Source organism: Sitophilus oryzae, unplaced genomic scaffold, assembly GCF_002938485.1.
Source record: "Sitophilus oryzae breed Bouriz unplaced genomic scaffold, Soryzae_2.0 scaffold_1744_pilon_pilon, whole genome shotgun sequence".
Taxonomy (NCBI): domain Eukaryota; kingdom Metazoa; phylum Arthropoda; class Insecta; order Coleoptera; family Curculionidae; genus Sitophilus; species Sitophilus oryzae.
Window position 1 is genome coordinate 615,273 of NW_022146440.1, and position 21,722 is coordinate 636,994.

The 21,722-nt window shown below is 33.6% G+C and overlaps 2 protein-coding genes across 2 annotated transcripts in view; one reads left to right on the forward strand and one right to left on the reverse strand.

Annotated features, from left to right (window-relative positions):
* LOC115881921 (zinc finger protein 358-like) overlaps positions 1 to 15,297 on the reverse strand; it is a 214,691-nt gene extending 199,394 nt beyond the window's left edge. Inside the window, exon 1 of the mRNA XM_030899650.1 lies at positions 14,695 to 15,297. Coding sequence (XP_030755510.1) covers positions 14,695 to 14,886 — 192 coding nt within the window. The 5' untranslated portion in view covers positions 14,887 to 15,297. The remainder of the gene's footprint in view (positions 1 to 14,694) is intronic.
* Positions 15,298 to 19,091: 3,794 nt separating this feature from the next.
* Positions 19,092 to 21,494, forward strand: LOC115881893 (isocitrate dehydrogenase [NAD] subunit beta, mitochondrial). Its single transcript, XM_030899615.1, has 8 exons — positions 19,092 to 19,291; positions 19,388 to 19,447; positions 19,505 to 19,681; positions 19,760 to 19,832; positions 19,892 to 20,065; positions 20,124 to 20,287; positions 20,348 to 20,557; positions 20,616 to 21,494. The coding sequence occupies exons 1-8, from the start codon at positions 19,250 to 19,252 to the stop codon at positions 20,856 to 20,858; spliced, it is 1,143 nt and encodes a 380-aa protein (XP_030755475.1). The 5' UTR covers positions 19,092 to 19,249; the 3' UTR covers positions 20,859 to 21,494.
* Positions 21,495 to 21,722: the final 228 nt, after the last annotated feature.

A 21,722-nucleotide genomic window follows, 5' to 3' on the forward strand; every position in this document is an offset into this window, starting at 1 on the left:
TAGTACTTTTGTACGGTACTTTATCAATATTTATATTGGCTACTTAAAGTAGTATTAAGTATGTATAATAATGTACGGGGATTTTATAGCTGTCGTTGACAAGGTTATTAAATTTAGTTATTTTACTTGTCGACAGATTGTGGTTTTTCTTCGAGTTGTTAGCGTGCGTAATAATATCACGGCTTAGAATACATTTCATAGTCTTAGGTATGTCAGTCAATCTTCAGATATAAATTTACATATTTAATTTACTTTATTTTTAACTAAATTAAAATGATTGTCATATTATCAAACTTCTACGCGTGTCATATCTATCATATTTTTTCATATTATAGGAAATTGGTCGAAATTGATCTATGCTTTAAGTTATGATAGTTTAACTAACTGTTAGATTGGTATACTGATGCTTCCAAAACCAAAGTAGGAAAATTGATATAGGAGTATTTGGGCCGAAAACTAAATACACCGAACCAATGGGTACCTACCTCAGCATCGGAAGATGCGTACAACTTATTTTAGATAGAAATTATTGGAAACAAAAAATAGCCATCTTATTCGATAATCAAGCAGTCTTAAGATGGATCAACTCAGTAACTATCAATTCGAAGTTGGTCAAAGAATGCCTAGAAAAGCTGAACAAACTGGGCAAAGAAAATAAAGTCCTCTTACTCTATGTGCCAGCCCACCAAAGGATAGAAGGTAATGAAAAAGTAAACGATCTATCTAGAAAAGGAGCGAACCCTCCACTAACTGGACCAGAACAGTTGTGCTTCCCAAGTGGAAACCAACTTAAAGCAGAACTCAAGAATCTGGAATGGGAATCCTCTGGTCTAAGAAATAATCTAATGGTCTTAGAAATTCGAAGAAATCTCTCAGGACGACGGAGAAAAATCTTACTTGATTAAAAAATTTTCCTTGATTTAAGTAAGAACAATCTTTGGATTGTCTCGAGGTTTTTAATAGGACACTGTCTCATCCATTAACACATCAGGAGATTGAAGCTAAGAACCAACGGCGAATCTGTGGGGAAAATGGGAAAACAGAACACCTCATCAATGAGTGCGCCGAGACGACAACCAATCGTGCCAATTCTTTGGTACGAGTGATATCGGAGATGGAGAACTAACCTGCTTTGTAAAACCATCTCAGATATACTTGCTTTTATCAAATCCCTGAGACTGAGTATGATAAGTTATAACTCAAAAAAAGGCGAACATAAAGTCGCGGTGATTAACTTCCTCCCTTCCTCCCATACAATCTGCACCTGTTAGATTCGTAAGCCACCTCCACAAATAAATTACATTATAATAAGGCTAATAACAAAAAAAAATCTTTCTAAAAATTAAATGAAACTAATAGAATATCCTTTTTATTCAATTTTTGCAAGTTTAATTAGAAAGAAAATAAAACAATATTTTTACAAGAGATTGGATATGTTCAAAAACTTTTACAAGTAAGTTTTACATTGTCGTGACTTTTTATAATCATGTTGATATAAATATCTAATTATAAATTTAGGAACTGCAAAGAGACATTCTCCAAACTTTCTCCAAACTATATCAAAACCTGGTATAAAATTGGTATACATTTTTATGTATTTTAAACAAACTAATATATAATTAAACAAATTATCTATAATAATAGAGAGTACCAAATGCTATTGGCTGAATATCACCAAGTTTTATCTAAAATAGGTGTAATGTTTTCTTCACTTTATAGCTGATTAGAAAATTAATTTAATGTAGAAATATCTAATTATTAATCTAAAGTTAACACTGTTACAGGAATATGGTTAACCTACTGTAGCTCAATAAGGTATACTTCCAGTGAAAAGTTAATACGTCGTAATCAGTAAATCTTCCACTTGAAAAATAATATTAGATATACTTGTTTTGAATAATGAATAAAAGGAATAATAGCCGAAACAAAATTTCCACAGTAATACAAAAAACCTAGTTTGGCGTCTTATGTCATTTTTTTTTCAGTAAATTGAAAAACTTCTTAGCTATTTGTGTCAAAAAATGTTCAATAAATGGAAGATTCTGATTCATGGAAGAGAAAATCCGCTCCATTTTTCTAAGAGCATCAATCAACTCATTATCCTCAAAACCCACATGCCTTGGTACTCAATTCAGAGATCACCTTATTCTGACTGGAAAAAGAATTAACACAACAGACACTATACTCTTTTTAGCAATTGATCGAATGCAGATTCTGTGGGAAAATGGGAAAACACCATCACTTAGTGCGCCGAGACGACAACCATTCGTGTCATATACTTTGGTACGGCTGATATCGAAGATGGAAAACTAGCCTCTGTAAAGCCGTCTTAGAGACTGGCTTTTGTCAAAGCTCTGAGACTGTATGATGAGTTATTTTTTCTTTCTAGATAAAAGAATCAAGATTATTGCAATCAAGAGTCTAACAAATTGCACCATATAGTATATTTTCCGATTTCTAATACGAAAAACGTATGGTTCTATAATTAAGATGTTGTTTTGGTAACCAAGTCCAAACTAAAAAGTTGTTTACCGGTAAAGCTTCATTCAGAACCTCCCAATTAGTGGAATAAATTAGTAGTTTCAATTACACTTTATACTTTTTAGTTTACGATCATTCACAATGTCTAAAAAACACAATTAAAATTAATAAAATATCCTAGCAACAGCTTGCGGTATTCTGTTGTATCCGTAGAGAAAGCATAATATTTGTCTTATAAAACAATAAACTTTTGATTTCTAACCAAAATTTTTCTTGACGGATGATAATCAAAGGCCATTCCTCGCAAATTCAGAAGTATAATTACTGGAAAAATCAACGGTTTGTTAATTTTTTCCACTAATTGAAAATTACTACCACTAATTATGACGTTCTGAATGCTTACATTAAAATTAGGTGAACAAACTTCTAAGACTAATTAAAACTGAAACTACTAATTTATTTCACTGATTTCGAGGTTCTCAATGAAGCTTAATAATTTTAGAGTTACTTGTTTCATTGCTAATTGATCTCACTGACAATTTCAGATACCGTACAAATTTGTGGGAACTAATCTATTATATTTAGATATTCAACTGTCCCGAAATATCTTTAATATCGGAATCTACACCGATATTTCCTACGAATCAAGGCACGGCCGACCAACCAGGAAATTGGTCGGTAAGGCGTAAATAGAGTAAGAATCTTGTAGTGCTGACGATGATCGGTGTCGACTGTGGTCGACGGATCTGACGAAAGATCCTGACGGCCCGTGAAGAAATTTGTCGATAAGAGAGATGGCTTCGGGGTGATAAGGACCCGTTTTGGCGGCAAGGATCTTCTGAAAAAAAGTCGATTTCGTGTGGTAGATGGATACGGCGATAGATACTGTGTCGGTAGCATATTTTTAAGTTTAAAAATATTCTACTAAACTATTAAGATCTATAGATGATTTTTTGAGTTAAATTTGTAATATCAAGTTTTATGATGATGAGCTGTTCTACAATTTTAAACCAATTAATATAGAAAATATAGAAATTTGAAAATATTTCTGTTTGTATGTTCATCAAAATTTTTGTGGTGAATTATTTTTATGTCACGAGGTCTACACAATTAGAAACAACGATCGTTTAACATTTTTCGTTTATCTTTCAACATTACATATTCTTTTATTTTGATTGATAGTAAGAAATAATACAAAGCAGCAAAAAACACATCGTTCATTGGTCATCTGTGTGAGCGTAGCAATATTACGCTAGCCTGAGTACGAAGAAAGGCAACAAATTAGAGGAAAGCTGAAAAAATTAGGCAGAGAAAATTAAAAAGTCCTCCTACTCTGGGTGCCCGCTCACCAAGTACTTACGACCGAGAAAAATCGAAGATTTTCCTTCATTTAAGTACTGTGGGGAAGTGGAGTACTAAGATTCTGTGGGGAAAATGGGGAAACATCTGAACACCTCATTACTGAGTGCGCCGAGCCGACAACCATTCGTGCCATAACTCGATTGTTATAACTCCAGAAAGGGGAACACAAAATAGATCTGTAAGGTCGCAGTGATTAAACTGCTAAACATTCTAGCCAGGGTACAAGGGCGCCAGAGTCACAAGGATAACGAAAAGTCGGATGAAATCGCCAGTCAAAGCTCAATGCAATTCGTAGGCCCAGAAACCTTCTGTGGCGTTGCGAAAGCAGTCACGAGAATGACCACAAAACGATAGGGGGCGAACAAATTTCTAGAATGGTGGAAATTCACCAGGGCAGACACAGGTAAAAAAATTCATAGTAGAACATTTGCCAAAATTCATGGCAAACCTGATAAGCAAAGATAGAAAGACAGTCAAGGCTGTAGTGGGTTTGCTAACAGGGCATTTTAAACTGAATAGTGAATAGGCATGTAAAGCTCTAACGTGATTAACGGACGACGATATATGCAGGTTCTGGTCAATCTGATGAAGAAACCACAGAACACATTTTATGTCGGTCCGACTCTCGGTAAGAGGCAATGATAGGCCATTAAAAGAGTGCGATATGAAGGGTTCAGTCGCCAAGTTACTATTAGACTTTTTGAAAATGGTAGGACTGGAGAATGTAATCCAAGGATCAGAAGAGGACAACAATAGATTTGGAAAGTTCGCAGTGGATCAGGCCGATAGCCCCCAGTGAGCAAAGTTTTGTCACATTTAGAGAACAGTTACGTATCTGCGTTTTATTCATTTTTCTCAGGCAAAAGAAGAGCCTGGTAACGTAATAACGACGTCATCTAGGACACATTTACCTTAAACGGCTAAAATTCTCAATGGGCCATCTCGAATAATCTAATCTTTGCAGAAAACTTGGTCTAAAAATGGACATATCTCATAATGATGGTGTCGTATTGCAGAAAACACTTTTTTTACGTTTATATTAGTATATTATGTATTGGCCTCCACTGGTAGTTTAATAGTTATTTTTTATACAAGAATGGTATTTTATCGTCGACCGGAAAGATTAATGAATGAATTAATTTCGGGAGACGATAATGTAATTTTATCGTCGTGTATAAAACAATATTTTTTCCATAGCGAGTTACGTTTTAAAAAATATTCAGAAATTATTAATTCAAGGAATTTATTACGAGTAGAAAAAATATTGTGCTGGGTTGGCGTTGGTTTCTATGTAATTTGACAAATAAATAAAGCTGTCTCTTTAGTTGTCACTTTTGAGTCGATATTTTTTAATTCTCTTTCGTGTCGATTGCTGATTGAATTGGAGCCAGAAATGGCTCAAAACGAAATAAGTAATTTACCAACAGATATTCAGGTTGAGGCGACAAACGCCATATCCAAACTACTTCCATTTAAATCCCGAATAACTTAAGAAAAGGAATACAAAAATTTTCAAAAGAAGAGAAAGCGAGAAGAAATAAAGTTTTTAACCTATCCTCGCTGTTAAAGTATCATTTAATCTACCCTTGCGGTTAAAGTACTATTTTATCTACTATTTTTGATAGATATAAGACAATTTTAACAGTTGCTATAGAAAAAAGTATATTAATATTAAAACCACTCGATTTAAAAGATCAAACTACGGTTACCTGCATATTTTAGTAAAAAATAACAGAAATAGGTAAATATGGATTTCTTTTTGAACCAAAACAAAAGATTTTAACTCAAGTATGAAAATAATATGCCTATACCGGCTGCTTCCTAGAACGAGCAAAAATCATACGTCTGCCCGATACAGCAACACCACAATTTCATTCAGTTCTGAATAATACGGCATGCGATTTCCCGCTAAACCATATGGTATTTTATTTCAGTCTTCTATATAGTATAATGACAATCTCACACGATAATTCATTATTAATAATTTGAATTCCTCTTAAATCGTTCTGCAGGTATTCATGTTTTCCCGAAAGGTATAATTTTGCTAAACGTTCTTGCGTTCCGCGAACAGCAGCGTAGCTTTGCGGAGGGGCGTCCCAAAAAAACCCAATCGAAAATTTGTAATATTGCAAACTACTGTATAACAAGTCTAAACAAACAATTACTTAATATTATTACTAATATAATGTAAATTAATAAATTGAAAAAAAAATCGGGAGGTACTTTTAAAAAATAATAGGGATGTTTCATACCTATATAATTTTTTTCGATTTGATAGTTCTCCAAAAAATTATTTGCTTATTATAAAGCATACCAAAATCACAATATCATTGGCCTTTTCGAAAACGCTGCAATAAACTATCGTATTGACATTTTTCAATTTTACAGTAAGTCCATAATTAAGAGTCACGTTATTATTTTATAATATACAGGGTGCTACAAATTCGATGTACGGGCATTGGTATCTCCGACACCGTAATAGATACGAGCATGGTTAAATTGGGGAAAAATTGCGCCTTGGGATGTTCGTCAACATGCTATCAAAAAAGTTTCAAAATTACAAGGATTGCTGAGTTTTTTAAAAACGGCTTTTTGGAAACTCAATTTTATTGTTTCCTATCGTTACTTTTTAGAAAATTCTAAAACTAATTCCACATTCTCATGGCCACCTTATCAAGGCTACCTGATAGTTTTTTTAGATTTTCAAATCATTTGATAATTTGTGAGGTACATAGTCCAACTTAATTTTTTTAAATACGGACCTGCATTTTTTATTTCATGTTTTGAGAGAATTCGGTCTCGTGAGTACAAAACTATATGCCACACTGAAGGACCTTTTATTAGGACTTTTTATTTTTTCGGGCATTTAAACAATTTATTTTAACTAATTTTAAGTCCGGCTCTGGCTTTTTAAAATATTTAAACTATTCATCGTAACAATATTGATGAGCTTCAAAACTTAACAATGACGTGTGGTAAAACATTGTATACGTAAAATAAAATATAGAAAAATAATAAAAACTAATATGAATATAATATAAACAATCAAATAATTTCCCCGGAAAATGGATTGAAAATGGTGGAGCATTATAATGAACAGCGATCCCTTTACCTGTCGCCAAGGGATATTTTCCTTTGGAGGGCATTATTTGATGTCATTTGCAAAAGTGAAATCAATACACCTCAACATTTACCAGCAAAGAGTGCAAAATGCATTCGGAAGTATAAGATCTGTTGAAAGAAAAAAAAAACACTTTCAATATTTCACGATAATAATTGTTTTATCTTTGGTCACATTATGAAATAACAATTATTCCAGAATATAACAATCACTTTGAAAAGTTTTTGCTTTTACACGTTTTCTACATAGAGCAGTTAAGAAGAAAATCAAATTTTCTATTCTAATAAAACAAAGCTGTTTAGACTGGGTCGAACACGGCGTTCTCGGATCAGCAGCAGACACACTTGCCATTGAGGGCCGTGCCTCGATTTTTTGTGTTTTTTGGAAGTTTTTTGTATATTGTCAAATACTTTTAATAAAATATATCAATACCATCATCGAATAAAGACGAAAGTTACGGTAAGGGCAAATTTAAGACATTGCGTGCACCATAAACCATAACCTTAACGTATCTACTTACATTTTTATTCTAATTATATTTTTTATGATAATAATTAGGTTGATTTATAGCCAACCTTCGGCTGTTAGCCACTGAGCCACAGATTCAATGTCGCTACCATTATCAATTAGGTGGAACACATAAAAAAGGCACAATTGTTGACTAGACAAACGCTGGGAAAAAAATCTTTGCATTAAAAAGAAATGAAAAATAACAACAAACGCCACGAACGCGAACAATCGACATCATAATATTGGGAATTCTTTAAATTATTTAAATAAAAACATCTTTAATATGCATAGTGCTCATTCATATGGATTTTTTATGATTTGAGTAAAATCCTCTCACTTTTTAATGATAATTATTAATTGTATGTTTTATATTTACTGTGGAAAGAAACCGAGAACGCAATGGATTTTTTATTTATAGACAAAGATTGATCTAGTTTAAATATGGGTTTTCTTATATGTAGATTAAATAGAATAATCTAGAAATTCGTTAGAATACACAAGGTCATTCTAGGAATTATTAAATTTATAGCAATAATACAAAGTATAGATCTACATAATATTACAATAAATTATCGAGATCAAAGTAATAGAAACAGAGAACCAGAAGGAATGGGACCGTTATCCCTGTTCATAGTGTCTTTACCTTTATTTATTTTTGTCTTATAAGCATATACAATCAGCAAGCAAAGCTATCTGACAGTAGATTCCTTAAGCCCCTTAAAAACTAGGCTTTAACCATCATATTAAACAAAAAAATATCATGATTCAACTAATATTTAAACGTTTAAACTTTGGATTAATCTTAATTCTTACTAAAGGTAGATAAGATAAGAAATTTTATGGAATTTTTTTTTAGTTTTTAGTTAAAAAAACATAATTTCTTGATAAGATTAAATTTACAGGAAAGAAAATCCAGAAAAGATCCAGTGGTTCTCAAATTTTAGCAAAAAATCATTTTTCTTTTGGAAATTTTCAAAGTAAAATAACTCCGTTATTTTGGACTTAACTGAAAAACGATAAAGAGAAAATATGTTTCTTTTATTCAGATCTACCACCCCTTAAAATACTTGCACTTATATCTGGGATATCCTGTATAAACATAATCTCTCCAGTATTGTTAGACATATATGACAAACTTATTAAAAACGCTATTGAATCAGGTATGTCGGCATATTGATATTTTATTTCATACTTATAATTTGTCATGATTTTTTTTGCGAATTGCGAATCATGATTTTTTTTGCGAAAGCATGCTCAAAGAAAGTGTGAAAAGAACCAAAATTCTTGTGTTTTATTGCAGGTATCGAGGTATCCAAGAGCCGCCATGATATTCCACCTAATAAAGTTTCTTACTCGAACAACATTAATACACTGAATTAATCCTCCTGACACGATAAGAAAATCATTTAGATTTGATTACATCCAAGGATTTATTCTATTCATTATGCAAAACAGGTAAAAACCCGATTAATTATAGGCAATAATATGCATATTTAGTATGTTTTTTTCTATTTCACACACGCAAAGTGCTTATTTTTAAAATACAATAATTACAACTTTCAGAAAACTGATACAGATCGGAGAGCTGTAGTTATGCAGAGGACGACAAAAAAACAACTTGATATATTTAACGCCTGTCGATTTGCAAGTTTAAATTATGGTAAAGAACCACCGAGTTACTCCTTGAACTTGTCACATTCGATATGGAATCGACATTTTTTGTCTATGTTTACCATAACAGGTGCGGTTCTAAAAAGCGATATATATGGCTTGTTTTATTGATGTAATGAACGCAGATTTCTACTTGGAATGAGAATCACACAGAAATGCAAATAAGAGGACAAAAAATGTTTCTCACGTTAAGTGGTTTAATTTACCTCTATCTCCAGTCTAAATTATAATGTTGCTATATTAAAATATACCAACTAAATCAGAAATTGAAGTAGCAAAATATTTAGAAATTATTACTTACTTATGTCGGAAATAAAATTATTAATATGTGAACATGTTCTTCAATTTTATCATCAGACATAAAAACATTTAATCGACTTGACTGTCCACTAGTTTGTTGTACATTACTGGAAATAGTAGAATACATATATTTGGGACAACTAATACACAGCTCGGGATCTCTAGTATCAGAAATCAACAGAACAATTAGTTTACCATGGAGCACTTACACAAGAAACTCAATCATATTCAAATCTAGAATACCACTTATCTAAAGAAGAGAACATTCCACCAATGTGTACTACCAGTGATGACATATGCATGCAAAACCTGGACACTTAAAAGCGACATCATAGGAAACTGCGGGTCGCACAACGCTCAATGGAACGAAATATGCTGGGAATAACCAAGAAAGACCGTAAAAGAATATAGTGGATACGACAAAAGACCCAGATAATAGATGTCATCCACAGAGTGAAATCCTTCAAGTGGCAATGGGCAGGACACCCGGCAAGAAGAACGGACAAAAGATGGACCTCAAAAATTACGGCATGATACCCACAAGAAATTAAGAGACCTATAGAAGAACACCGAACCTGAGATGGGACCATGATATTAGGAAATTAGCAGGGATAACTTGGGCCCGCATAGACAACAATAGACAACAATGGGTCCAACTACAAAAAGAGTATCTAAATATGTGAGGGAGGGTACACCATAATTGGAAATGGTTGAATAAGCTGAAAATTATGATGATTATGAATTATCTTTATATTTTTTTATACTAGCTGAATTGTAGGGACCTATACACACTATACTACAATATCATCGTAAAAAAAACGGCGTCAGCGATGGCTATAAAATGAAGACAGCTGTCATTTTATATGTAAAATTATCTGTGATCATCGATCGTCATGTCCAAGCCAACTGGACATCTTTTTTTCGGTTATACGGTATTTTGTAATTGCAGAAAATGCTGCAGTTTTGAATATTGATTTTGATGGGAAACTCTATATAGCGTGTGGTTGTTGCCAAATAATATGAATTATTAAACAGAAACCGCATAATTTAAGTACCTATTTCCGACGGCATGTCATCCAAACCTGATGTTTTCTAGCTCAATGCCTACATATTTTTGGTGAAAGCAATTCATCATCGGTAAACTAGTCAAAAGTAAATCTCTACGATTTATCAAAACAATTGTGTAAAAAATTAAAACTGCACTTACAAGATACCTGCTACAAAATCGGAAAAATTGTACTCAAATTCGAATACTTATGGTGAAGTGATTTTAATATACTGGGTAGTGTATCGTAACTGAAGTTCGCAATATAGGAAACCCCAGGCAAATTTTGAACTGTCCAACTATTGACTCCTCTGTTGATTTTACAACCAAGTTGTATAGCTTTTTTAAAGCTCTGCGTTTGCTGGGTACACTTGCCAAATTTGAACCATTTTGAACAAGCCGATTTTAACGAATTTAAGAAAAACTGCATCTATTTATAAATTAAAACTGAACAACGCAAGACCATGCATATATCAACATACCTTAAGTGATCAATCTATAGGATTTTGTCATTGTCAAATGTTAATTAACATTAATTTTTAATCTTTAACCAAAAAATATACCAATCTTTGCACTAATAATACTTTATTGTAATTATTATAAGCTATATACAACTTGAAAACTCGCTATGATAAAGTGCCGGGGAATATTTTAGGCAGTGTATCTGATATCGTTGATTGAAAGAATTGGGTTGGTTTGGTTTGGTTATTTCTTCAATCAACGCTGATATGTTTTCGGTTCATTTCCCTGATAAACCAATTCCTACCAGGTCCACAATGCAAAAGGATATTGAAGTTTAAAGTGAGATAATCCGTAATAAAGAACTGGTAAGCACAGTAGACAATCACGAGAGAACTGAAAAAATTATGATGATAGAGATCTGATGGATAATTAATTTTAACAATATTAATATTAGACGTAGGAGTATTGGAGAAAATGTGAATGATTGGTTTTCTATTAAATGATGCTTTTAGAATATAAAGACTTCTTTTAAATATTCGCTAAATTTAAAAACAATAAAAAGCAACTGTGTTTAATGTTAAGTGCAATTTGTTGTTGTAGGTACCTATGGTTAGTGTGTCCAAAATGCATTTTAGTAGTTTAAAACTTATTCGAATTAGGCAAAAGCCTAAAGTTTAGGAAATACAATTTGATATTGACAAAATTACTGGCTGACAACCTACGGTTGACAACTTAAGCCTTCAGTTGATTGAGGGATGCAACAGAGATGCGCTTTGGGCAATTATGAAAAAGTTCGGAGTACCCAACAAATTTCTTACAGTGTGTAAAAGCCTCCACAACAACAAGTCAAGAGTGTCACATCATGGATCACCGAGCGACCCATTCCTAACAAATACAGGAGTTAGGCAGGGATGTGTCTTAGCGCCTCTCCTATTCAACATATTCATGGCAGCGCTCTCCATTATAGTGGACAGCAAACTGCAGGAGAGAGGTTGGGCATTAGATACAGATATGACGGCGGTCTGTTCAACATAAAAAGACTCAGGGCAAAAACACGTACAAAATTTATCACAGAACTTTAATACGCTGACGACTGCGCTCTAGTTGCAAACACGGTACAACAATTACAAGAAATGTTGAACACATATACCTGGGCATACGAAGCTTTGGGCCTTAAGCTAAACATCGACAAAACTAAAATCATGTGCACTCCCCCGAAAGATCACAACAATGCTATAAAAATCGGAGAAGTACTATTGGAATATGTGGCGTAATTCAATTATCTTGGCAGTTTGATTTCGGAAAGGGCCAATATTGATTCTGAAATTCAGCACAGGATTAGTTGCGCCTCAAGAGCATTCTGGAAATTAAAATACAGGGTTTTCTACAATCATGACTTGAGTACAAAAACAAAATTTGCAGTGTGCCGAGCAATTATAATCCCCACCATGTTATATGGGAGCGAAACCTGGGTGCCGTACCGCCGACACATGAACGCATTAAACAAGTTGCAACAGAGACACCTTAGACAACTCCTAAGAGTCCGGTGGTTCCATCATGTCTCAAACGTATCGGTCCTTGAAAAAGCTAACTGCGAGAGTATTGAAGTCATGGTCACAAAATCCCGCTTAAGATGGGCTGGTCACGTATGCAGAATGCAAGAAAACCGCGTGCTAAAATCTCTGCTTTACGGTGAGCTTGTAGACGGTAAGAGGAGGCCGGGTGGACAACTGAAATGGTACAAGGACCCTTTCCACGAAAATTTAAAGGGAATTAACATGCAGAATGAGTGGGAAAAAGCAGCTCACAATAGAACTCAATGGAGAAGGGTTGTAAACTCAGTTAACAGCGGCAACCAAAAACTAAAGAGGCAACAAAGCAATGAGATTTTTGAATGTCCGGAGTGCGGTAGGCAGATAACATCACGTATCGGGCTTTTCAGTCACAGAAAAGCTCATGAAAGAAAACGCCTTGCGTGACGATCTTCCTTGTGTGTCGAATACTCGTCAGCGAGTAACGGCTGTATGTATGTAAGTTGATTATAACCTAACCTAACCTAACCTAACCAGATACCTTAAGTTTTAAAGTATCTTGGTATTTGCCTGGTTTTGCATTTTTACCTGTTCAGTTTTTTATTTAAAATAGATGTAGTTTTTCTTAAATTATTTAAAATCGGCTTGTCCAAAATTGTTCAAATTTGGAATGTGTATTGAGCATACAGCATACTTTTAAAAAAACTACCGTATGATCGAAAAAACGGCGTCCAGTTGGATTGGATATGACGATCGATAACATTCAACATATAAAATGACAGTGATCTTCCATTTTCGGCTTCGCTGTAAATTCAACAGCACACCCAATATTTTTTTTATTTTTTCATTAGACAACAAATGCAACAGTAGGTTACAACAATATCTACTATTTTTAGATTCATTAATATTTTACAAAATAAACAATATATTTTCAATGAAGGTAGATATTTCTGAAGAGTCTAAAAAGGTTTTATAGTAGATATCTTTCAAATTTGATTTGACAAACCCTAAGATTTACATTCCTCTCTGTTATTCCAGATCTCAAATTAAAGAACATTATTGTTCGAAAGAAAAAAATATATATCAACTGAATGTCTTCAATCAATAGGACGACCTGATCAAACATGGAACCGTTCCGTACTGGATGAGCTTCAACAAATAAGATCAACATGAAAGGAAGCAAAAACAACTGCCAGAAATACCGTATGATCGAAAAAAAAAACGGCGTCCAGTTGGCTGGGAAATGAACATCGATGACATTTCCCATATAAATTTACATATAAAATAACAGCGATCTTCATTCCATAGCCATCGCTGACGCCGTTTCTTCTCGATCATACGGTAGAACCCGATGGAGAGCTCCCACTGAAGCCCTTTGCTTCGCGTAGGAGATATAGGATCCTATATAAATACAGGGTGAGCTTCAGATAAGTTCAAATATTTTTAGTTGTAGTATATTTCGACCCCAGAAACACAATTATGAAGTTTTTTTCGCGAAAAAAAATTGAAAATTTTTATTTTTTTTTAGTTTTTAGTTAAAAAATATAACTTAAACTAACATAATATGGCAACATAGGTAGTAGATTAATTTTACAAGAAAGAAAATCCAGAAAAGATCCAGTGGTTCTGAAAATTTAAGCAAAAAATTATTTTTTTTTGGAAATTTTCAAAGTAATATTACTCCGTTATTTTGGACTTATTTGAAAAACGGCAAAGAGAAAATATGTTTCTTTTATCGAGATCTACCAGCTCTGAAAATATTTGCACTTATTTAAGACTCACCCTGTATATTATAATACTCGTAAAGTTCTATAATCTGAAACTTACTTAGTGTTACTATAGTGTTCTGATAAAATTTGGATGTCTCACAAAACACTGGCATGTCTTAATTTCGTTTTTACTACTTTATACAAAACCCTAAAATATATATGAGATGGGGAAGATGGACTCTTCTTTTTAAATACCTAATAATATGCATATTTTTTTTTGAAAAAAATTTAATTGATATCTATCTGCAATTTTTGTCCTATAATTTTATATTTATTCCGCCCTTCTTTATTTAGATCATGATTTGATAAAATTAAAATAAAACATTTTCAAATGTGTTTTTTTAAAACACGCAATCAGCTTTATTGATAAAGAATATGATATTCGAATCCAATTTCAAAAAACATCCCCTTCCATTTTTACTTAAATTTATCGGTACTTACGTCGTCATCTTCCAGCGTACTATAAACATCCAGCTTGTCGATCCGAATAGTACCCTGGAACGGGTAGCACAGCGAGCCTTGAGCTATGGCGGAATTGGACCAAACGGACACCTCAGGATCACCGTTGGCCGTCTTGTCCTGCGGACGAACGCAGAGACTGAACTCCTGCGGAATCAGTACGCAAGTCTCCATTTTTTACCGATAAAAATTATTGTCAAGTTTAATTTTAAATGTTTATGTTTTTTTTGTATATTACTAAGAGTCTTAAATCACTACGGGCATATTATTCACAGTCTGTAAATGTATATAAATATACATATGAATAAATTAGGTTAAGTAAATTAGAAAAAAATAAATTTAATTGTTTATAAATCACTGTCCTGTTTGTTTATTTTAATTAACAACTGAATATTAAGTGAAAACAGTCCTTATTTTGTTGTGCGTGTCCTAAACTGTGACGTCAAGGACGATAAAAATCGCGGAAGGGGAGGTAGTTCCGAAAAAAATCCGATGATTTTCGCGACGAATTGAGCGGTACCGGCTTGGCGCGATGCAATAATCGATTGAGCCCGTGATCTACCCGTCCGTAGCCATGAGCTTGGTATGAATGGCACTGAACCGCTCTAGCATTGACCCTCAGAGCGGTGCTACCGATCGGCGGTACTGTGGTACCCCCTCCACGAGTACCACGTGGGCCAAACTGGTGCAGAGCGCGGCGATCGACAGGTGTATGTATGTATGGGCGAGCGCCGCACCAGAAGCAGTGAAGGGGCTCGCTACTGCCTAATGATGCCGAAGTCTCGGAAATCGAGGAAAATTCTTGAAATCGGCTAGTACCTTTCTAGAAAACGATAGTACTTTCCATTGTATCTGAAGATATACCTATTAATAATAAAGTACTACATAAACAGAGATGAAACTGTAACTGAAGGTTTAATCAGTATTTTCACCTTAGAGATTAATATTAGTTACAGTACGCCATGGCAATATAGAGCTTTAAAAGTCTTGTATATGTAAGAATCGCTTTTAAAACGTCCTTCGACATTGTGCGATGCCTATTTGCCATTGGTTTCGGTCATCCCAGTCTCCATCACGCAGATCCCTTCAGCTCATCGCCTTCTTGACACCCCCATCTACCTTGTCCTTGGTCTTCCATGTTTCATTCTATTCTGTGGATGCCAGTTTAGTACCTTCTGAGATAGACGTGTAGGCCATTCCTCTCACATGTCCATACCACTTCAGTTGGATACTCTCTATTTTTCCTAATACCCATTTTGTCCTTGATTGTCTCGTTTCGTACTCTATCCAGCCTTAAATTTCGTGCTGATATCCTTATCGCGTCGTGATATCCATTTCTACCGCCAGTCATTTCCTTTTGTTATTCTCCGTTAACCTCCATGTTTCCGCCCAAATAACAGATTGCTCTTGATTATCGCATTATAATCCTATTTTGTTTTTGTTGTTTACCTATTTTGTTACTCCAGAGTATGTTATTTGGGCACTTTATTGCTTTTCTAGCCTTTACTATTCTCGAGCTTATCGAAAGTAACGCCTTAGTATTTGTATTCGTTTCATGTTTGTATATAATCATTATCCAGTTGTATTGCTCTTTGATCCAATCCATTGCAGAGCCGCAGAGATAAATATTTAGTTTTTGTGATATTCATCTCCAGTCCCCAAACTTGGCATTCCTCTTTAAATTTGCGTGTCATATATTCCAAATCATCTTTGTCTCCTGCACGAAATAACCTGGTCGTCAGCAAATTGCAAAGTGTATAAGCAAGAATCTTCACTTAGGTATGCCCATGCCTCTACACCTGCTTTTCCACTGTTTTAAAACTTGGATGATTGGCCAACAAATTAAAAGCCTTTGTTTATGAAAAACTGCATTCAGTTTGTTTTGTGGTTTGGAGGAGGGTAACCATTCCCACCAACTATGGCTTATAAGGTAGTGTTTATTTTGTTTTCAACAAGGCATTGTCATTGTCACAGATTTGTCCAAAAGAAAAGAAAGGTATAATTGCCTAAAATATAACCAGAAACCTTAATAATTCAAGATATATGACTCATGGATAAAGACGCCATTATCGTATTAAGTAGATTATAATTTTAGATTATAATAGATGAAAAACTGACAGGAATTGCCATTTAGTAGTGTGAGAGATATCCATCTTTGATATCCCTTATAGGACGATAACAGGTAAAAACATCAGTTTCTTGACAGATAGACGAAAAACAGAAAGGCTGACATATATAATAGCTAATTTAAATATTTTTTAACCGTTCCCAGCTTGCTGACTCGCAATGATAAACATATTCAAAGACATAAACTTCAAGAAATAGGACCATTCAAAGTAAAATAGTTGCTAAATGCGTCTCCAAATACTTCAAGAAGATTGGTAGGTACTGTTGATGTGAAAGTTTTTGAAACTTTTGAAAAAAAGGAAAATATAAAAAATATATATATGTTCAGAAGCTCATAATATGTTCACAAGCGGATAAAAAAGGAAAAAATGGGCTAGTACACAGGCTGGTGGAATATACACACGAAAGCTTGAGAAATAAAGAAAAATGTACCATGAGTAAATAAAGGGCGCTAGTAAGTATGTAGAACTGCGATAGACAATAACAGAACAGCTACAGAAATGCCTTGTATATAAATAGGAAGATACTGGAAAACGCAAAAAATATTGACAGATAACAGTATTTTCCGACCTTACGGAGATTTATAGAGGATAATATCAAGCATTTATGGATATACCTCTCGCAGATGGTAATAAAATCAGTTTGGGTTGGGTCAAAGGACAGATAATACATTGGAATACATAGATGAAATAAAAAAGCTGACACATTGGCTAACTACTGTCTATACTCAGGACGATACATATTATCATCATAAAAAGTACTTCTGTTTGAAGTTACTTACTTCTGGGTAGGAAGATGTCAAGGGAAATTTCTTAGGTATACTTATATTGGGACGAAATATGTAATCTCTAGTGGCTGTAGCTCTTCAAATATAAGAAAAAATAATTTTGCAGCGCCGCTAATGCGGCGTGGTTGTACTGCGGTGCTATTCTTGTCATCGTTCGCAACGTTTGCGTAACATATTCATTACATGTATTGTTATATGGATTTTTTGGAGATGCGAGTGATATTTGAAGATGCTATAGTAGTGAAGAATAAGTAGGTACCCTGATTTACCTGTTGTTTTGCGATATAAGTATTCAAACTACAAAAGTATTGCAGTTTTATTTCCTGGTCTACATCTTCAGTAATGCAAAACTGCGCAGCAAGGTGGAGAACCAACAATCCTTTTGGAAACTGTTTCAACAAGATATAAATATTAATAGAGAGTATGCAATAATTGGCAGTTGAATGAAAAATTAGTTGCATGGATTTCATATTAATAACAAAACGATTTAACACATGAAACATGAAATCTATAATTTATGTTAACAAACAAATCAAACCCCTACCCCACAAAATAACAAACATACAACCTTGTATAAGTATAAATAAATAATTATTATTTTACCAACAACAAATATACTGGATCTGAAATCCCTGACAAAGACCGAGACCATGATTTTCCAATTGAATTCAGAATACGGACCCCCATTTAACAAGTACGTTTTTCTCTCTCGGTACAAGGTCGAAGAACCAAGCATGCTCATTACTAACCTGCGGCACCGAGCTGTCCTGCTGGCCTCTCTATACGCTTCGCTACTTCCTATATGTGAGCTGCTAAAACTTCGGTCCCGCCTTAACGTACCAATGAAGAGCCAGCGTACCGAAAGCCGTCCGTTATTGGTCAGGTAGTTGTTTTCGAGGACGCCCATAGTTGAAACCCGCAGGTGAAATCGACAGGTGTTCTTAGCAGGAGTACGGATGATCATTATAGTTTTGTTTTGTTTGCAGGCGACTTGTGCGCCGTTTTAAAATCGTTTAATTACGGGAATTAATTTTTGAAATTTATGGCGCACTTGCCTCTTGCTTATTAACGCGTTAACTTATCTGCGTGTCTATACTTTAAAAGAAAATCATTTGCAAATTTCTGTATTAAAATGTTTTTAAATGTTGGGTAATAACTGAAAATAAATTTACACCACATCATTAAAATGTTCAATAATAAATTATTTAATTTGTTTCCAATCACATCCCATTAATTAGTGTTTACATTATAATACAATATAGTAAAAATATAACCGTGGATTCAATACACATCAAGCATTATTTTAGAGAACATTTTCAATTCAGAGTTTCGATTATATTCGAAATTCAAATTAAAGAAAATAAAAAAGAAAATCCTATTAAGTGCCATCTTTTAACAAACCTCTCAATTAATTGATTTTGTTTTCAGTAAATCCGATAGATGTCTCACAACTAAATTAGTTTCAAGTCAGGTCGCACTCACGTGGGTGGCGCGGATGGCCATTTTTTGACAGTTTTGTCATTCCCTGCAATTTTAAATCCATACTTTTTTGAATTTTTCCCATGTTTTAATGGGATTAAAATAATAAATTCTGAAATAAAAAAAGTATAATATTAACCCAAAATGTCCGTGCTTACTAGAAATATACCAAGAATTTGTGTACAGGTAAAAATTTACTCATTACTTTTTCTAGGTTATATACTGATGATATAACAGGTTGAAGGAATTTGTTAATATAAATTAATTTCCTCTATTTTTAAGGCATCACAAACAGTAGCTGCTCGTAGCATTCATAGTTCTACAAACACTAATAGAGCAGCTGTAAGTCACTGGCTAATTTATATTAATTTCATGTTTGTTAACGCATCACAATTTTAGGCTTTGGCAGAAAGACCTGATACTCGCGTAACTGCGACTCTGATACCTGGAGATGGAGTCGGTCCCGAACTTGTATATTCCGTGCAAGAAGTATTTAAAGCAGCTGGAGTCCCTGTCGACTGGGAATCATACTTTTTTTCTGAAGTAAATCCAACATTAAGTGCACCATTAGATGATGTAAGACTATTTTTTACAACACTACCCTTCAATTATAACTGATTTTATAGCATTTAAATATTAATTCTTAACTTTTAGGTAGCCCATTCTATAAGTAAAAATAGAGTAGCACTAAAAGGTATTTTGGCTACTCCAGATTACTCACATACCGGTAAAATTTAACACACTTTCACTGAAATATACCAATATACACATTTGTTATTATTGTAGGGGAGTTGCAAACCCTCAACATGAAATTGCGTAATGCTTTAGACCTGTATGCTAACGTTGTCCATGTTAAATCACTGCCTGGTATTAAATGTCGTCACAGTAACATTGATTGTGTCATTATCAGAGAACAAACTGAAGGAGAATATTCAGCTTTAGAACATGAGAGTGTTAGAGGTTAGAATTATTAGTTAAATTATTTTTTATCACGTATCAGTTTTATTTAATATTTTAGGTGTTGTTGAATGTCTCAAAATTGTTACCGCTAAAAAATCACAAAGGATAGCAAAATTTGCTTTTGATTATGCTATCAAAAACAACAGGAAGAAAGTTACAGCAGTCCACAAAGCTAATATTATGAAACTAGGTGATGGATTGTTTTTAAGAAGCTGTGAAGAGGTATCAGAAACACAATTCTGACAATTTATAGTACTTAAAATTAACTCTATTCAATTTCAGATGGCAAAGCTATATCCCAATATAGAATTTGAAAAAATGATTGTTGACAATTGCACTATGCAAATGGTATCAAATCCACAACAGTTTGATGTAATGGTCACTCCTAATTTATATGGCAACATTGTGGACAACATAGCATCAGGTCTTGTAGGTGGTGCTGGTGTTGTTTCAGGTTCTTCATATTCAGCTGAATGTGTAGTATTTGAACCAGTAAGTCTAAAAATGATTGGCCAAAAAATTGTCTCATATTAACATATCTCTGTTCTAGGGTGCAAGGCACACATTCTCTGAAGCTGTAGGTAAAAATGTTGCTAATCCAACAGCAATGTTGCTGTGTTCATCAAAACTATTGCGCCACGTGAATCTGAATTCCTATAGTGAAATGATCAGAAATGCAGTGGAGAAGGTTTTAAAAGATGGAAAAATAAAAACAAAAGATATTGGTGGTCAAAACAGTACACAAGAATTCACTTATGCTGTTATCAGTAACTTGGATTTACCAAAAGCCTAAGTTATCCTATGATGTCTCATTTTTTAGAGGTGAGACACAGTAATAAGGACATAAAAATTTATATTTTATAGCTTTAAATTGTTCATTAAATAGGAATCTTAACAATTTGTATTCTCAAGGCAATTATTTTCTTTACAATCTTTTGAGTTATGTATATGATATTTTACCCACTTTTACAGCAAAATAAAACACTAATTCACTACAATATACCAAAACACTCTACTTTTAAACAGTGGATGCGCGTTTCGCTAACTATGTTAGCATCATCAGCAGATTATTAAAACTGAAAACTGTTTGTTAGCGAAACGTGCGTCCGATGTTTAAAAGTAAAGTGTTTTGGTTTGGTTTGGTGGTTGAATTAGTGTTATATTTTACTGTTATAACACCAAAGGTTCCAACCCTCACCTGTAACTGACATAGGTAATCCACTTTTTACACATGAAAGCTATTTATTTATTTTTATTTATGATATTTACATATTAGTTATTTATTTTCTGTTTCCAAATGTGTATGTATAAAGTTAGTTTAGATACCTAATATTTGAGTTTGAAACAAGTATTCCTGGATTAAATTCTAAGATATTTTCTTGTTCAATGTTGTATTGTCAATGATGAATAAATAATATAACTTTCAAAAGGATTTTTTTATATATACAGGGTGGTCCGAACTGTATTCCGGAAACTTCGGCAGCATATTCTGCAGATAAAAATAACACAAAAAGTTTGTATAAATGTATGTACTAAAATGCTTAGTTTCGGAGATACAGGGTGTAGAAGTTTCATTTTTATTTCGATTTTTTCAAAATAATTTATGAAGAAACGTCAATATTTGGATGAAAATTGGTGTCTGAGAGTTTTTTGACAT